At 33.5% G+C, this 3173-nt stretch overlaps 1 protein-coding gene across 3 annotated transcripts in view; it reads left to right on the top strand.

Moving 5' to 3' along the window:
• The window catches only part of LOC137653488 (E3 ubiquitin-protein ligase TTC3-like), a 216890-nt gene extending 213717 nt beyond the window's left edge, over window positions 1-3173 (top strand). For all 3 annotated transcript variants that reach the window (XM_068386934.1, XM_068386932.1, XM_068386933.1), the window contains one exon: window positions 2298-3173. In XM_068386934.1, the coding sequence (XP_068243035.1) occupies window positions 2298-2700 (403 nt within the window). In that variant the 3' untranslated portion in view covers window positions 2701-3173. The remainder of the gene's footprint in view (window positions 1-2297) is intronic.

Genomic DNA, 3173 nt, shown 5'->3' on the forward strand with positions numbered 1-3173 from the left:
GGTACTAGACAGAAATTTATGTCCTTACTTGATTTTTAAAATTCATAATGGTTTTTTATTATGAATTTTATGCCCTTTTCATCATCATTCCAGTTTTTACTGGAAATATTCAATATTTTAAAGCGCACAGTATGTGGTTGAAGGGTTGTGCTATTGATTTATGAAAGAAAACTGAGAAAATTTTAGATTCATTATCATATTCTAACCCATATATTAGCATATATGTCTTTATATGGATTTATATATGGGTACATAAAGTGCTGAAGAACTTTCTCTGTCCCAGTGCTTAGGCTGTAGCCCTAAACCTCATATATCATCATCCTCAACTAAGAAGTGGAAGGTGATTGTTAGTCCCAAGGTGACTCATAGGTCTTTGAGCAACAGTCTTTCCACTTACGGCGCTAGACGATGGTACCTACCTGGGGGCTGGTACGTTCAGGGTCAGTCAGCCAGAGCATAAAGGTTGGTGTTTCAGCTATACTGTTACATCGAAAGACGGTACACAGTTTCCTAATGGGAAAAAGCCTATCACAATAGTCCATGGGAAAGGGGCACAGAAATGAGTAACCTATGGTTTTTTGAGAGATAAGGACCCCGAAGAAAAAGATGAAGGTTAGGAAGAAAGTAGAGTATTTTCATCTTTTCAAAGTATGGTTACCACCACTATTTCTTTGGGTATGTGTGCACCTTGGTACTGATCTGATTCATTTGAGGTTGGTTAACTGAAGCATGAGCTTTGTGTGACAGCTGCCAACCATTTGCTATAAATTTAAATTACTATTTCCATCTCGTGCCAAAAGTATTTCAATTATAAAGGCTCAGGTTTTTATAGCTTTGAAAAATACAAATTACTTTTAAAATTATTTTTCATCATTTTCATTTGAAATTAATTTTCCCAGTTGAGTTTTACTAAATCATGAGTGTTCCAATGTTTGTTTTGATTTTTGTTCCTGATTGGTTTAAATTTTAAGTTTGTCTGGCTGTTTCCAAGAAAGGTTAGTACAGTATGTTCACATTATTGGTGGCTACATTTGTTGGTTCATTATTTGTGGCTAAAACCCTGTTTGACTGACTATTAGCACCTCAATGCTGAGTGGCCTCGCCTCTCTGGTTAAGATTCCATAAAGCCATGACTGACTTGATTTAATTCGTTTTTTAACTATTTAGAAGGAATATTTTTATCTAGTGTCATTTTCAGTACCAATTTCCTTTAAAGTATGGATGGATAAAACATTTTTCTGTACAAATAAGCCGTAGCTCTAAGGTAGTAACTACAGAGCACCTAGTGATATGCACTGACAGAACTAGCCTCTTACTAGGCTATCAGTTATGGTGTTTTGTGATAATTTTTTAATTCTATAAGTTATAGCCTAATTAACAGTCACAGTAGGAGAGTAATGGGCCTCTAGCTGCACCCACTTTTTAGCTTTTATCTGTTTTTCTGTTCAAGCTCTCATAGTTATTACTTCACAATGTAACTCCAGGTTTTTCTCTCTTTTGTCCCAAATTCAATACCTCCAACCACTCAACCTTGCAGCAATAACATGAGCGTAGTGATCAAAAAGTGTTTTTACATTAGTTTTAGTGTTCTTCAAGAAGTTGGAAGTAAAGTAACTTCTCTCTACACATCTATTTTGTGTTTTTGAACTCCTAACAAAACTACATCTTCATTTATCTCCTATTTTCATGACATACCGGGGGTTCATCATGTTACTTTCATATTGTTCCATATATATTCCTTTTCATAGCAACTGTTCCTCATTGTCTCATCACATTTCCAGACCACCTATGTTATTAGATAAAGTACCACACTTCATCCATGCTGCAGCTTCTCTTGTCTTACTGCTCTCAATTAATGCTTCAAGTCCAGTGCTTCCAATGGAACACTAATGTCTCAATTTTCCTCAGGTCTGGCTATCTATCACAAGGGAATTCTTTTCTTTATTATAAATGTTGGGCTATTGTCATGCCCTTTTAATAATGTCTCATGACTATTAAAGAAACATTATTTTCCTTGGTACTCTCTAATTCCTATTTAAGATTCACACAGGTTGTTTAATCTTCTATGTGGTACTTTTCCTCTATAGATTCATAAAAACTGCTTCTCTGACAAAGTAGTATGAAGGCTAAACATTTTTCAGTAAATTAGGAAACAGCAACTTTTCCAACATTGTCATAGTGTGCTTAAGTAGTCTTATTCCTACATAATTTCAACATTACTATTAAATAAGTACTTATAATAGTTTTAATAATTGAATTAAAAATTGAAATGATACTTATAAATTTTTCTTTTTTAGGAGTGATATTAAACGTGCTGTGGACGAAGTCCGTTTTAAGAACAACAACTCATTTTTGGGATTAAATTTGGATACCATTCTTGAGAAGGTTCAACTCCAGTTGAAACTTCGAGCACCTACTGAATTAAGATCCAAAGCCCCTTGGGCTGATTTAACCCAGGGTGAAGCAGCACCCTTACCTAAGTGCTCAAAGTGGAAAGACCTTGAAAGTAATGAAAGCTCATTAGAAGTTTGTTCTATTTGCTTGGAGGGGTTCTATGGTTACAAAACTTTAACTTTAGATTGCAACCATGTTTTTCACAAGATATGCATTAAAGATTGGCTAAAGAGACAGTCTAACTGCCCTAATTGTCGCACTTATTTTATAGTGGAGGAAGAATATCCTCATCTCTCTCGTAAATAGAACTGGTAATTATCTGGAACTGGAGCTTTCTATTTCATACTTTTATAATGATATTCATAAGCCACAGGTATAAGTTCTATTTTTTATGTTTTATTTTGCAATAGAAGTATTTTAATGAGTTGGATCTAAATCCCCAAATTTATTAATATTTTGTATAGGACAATGAAAACTATTTACAAAAATGAATAGAGTATAAAACTGTATTTTTAGTTAGATTCTGTAATTGGTTTCAAAGTTTACTGAAGTTAGAAAATTTTGCTTAGTTATATAGTTGCATATTTTGGAATTTATTTCATTAAGGTGCTTTACAATACAAATTTAGCCAATATGCTGCTGTTATTGCAAAGTTTGCTCACCTTTAAGATGCTTTTCTGTATATTCAAGGGGTATGAGGTCTAGATTGTCAGTTATACTTAACTTCATTTGCTTTATATTTGGTACTAACACTAATTTTGATTAAAATTTAAACATTA

The sequence above is a fragment of the Palaemon carinicauda genome, chromosome 14, assembly GCF_036898095.1.
Source record: "Palaemon carinicauda isolate YSFRI2023 chromosome 14, ASM3689809v2, whole genome shotgun sequence".
NCBI classification, from domain to species: Eukaryota; Metazoa; Arthropoda; class Malacostraca; order Decapoda; family Palaemonidae; genus Palaemon; species Palaemon carinicauda.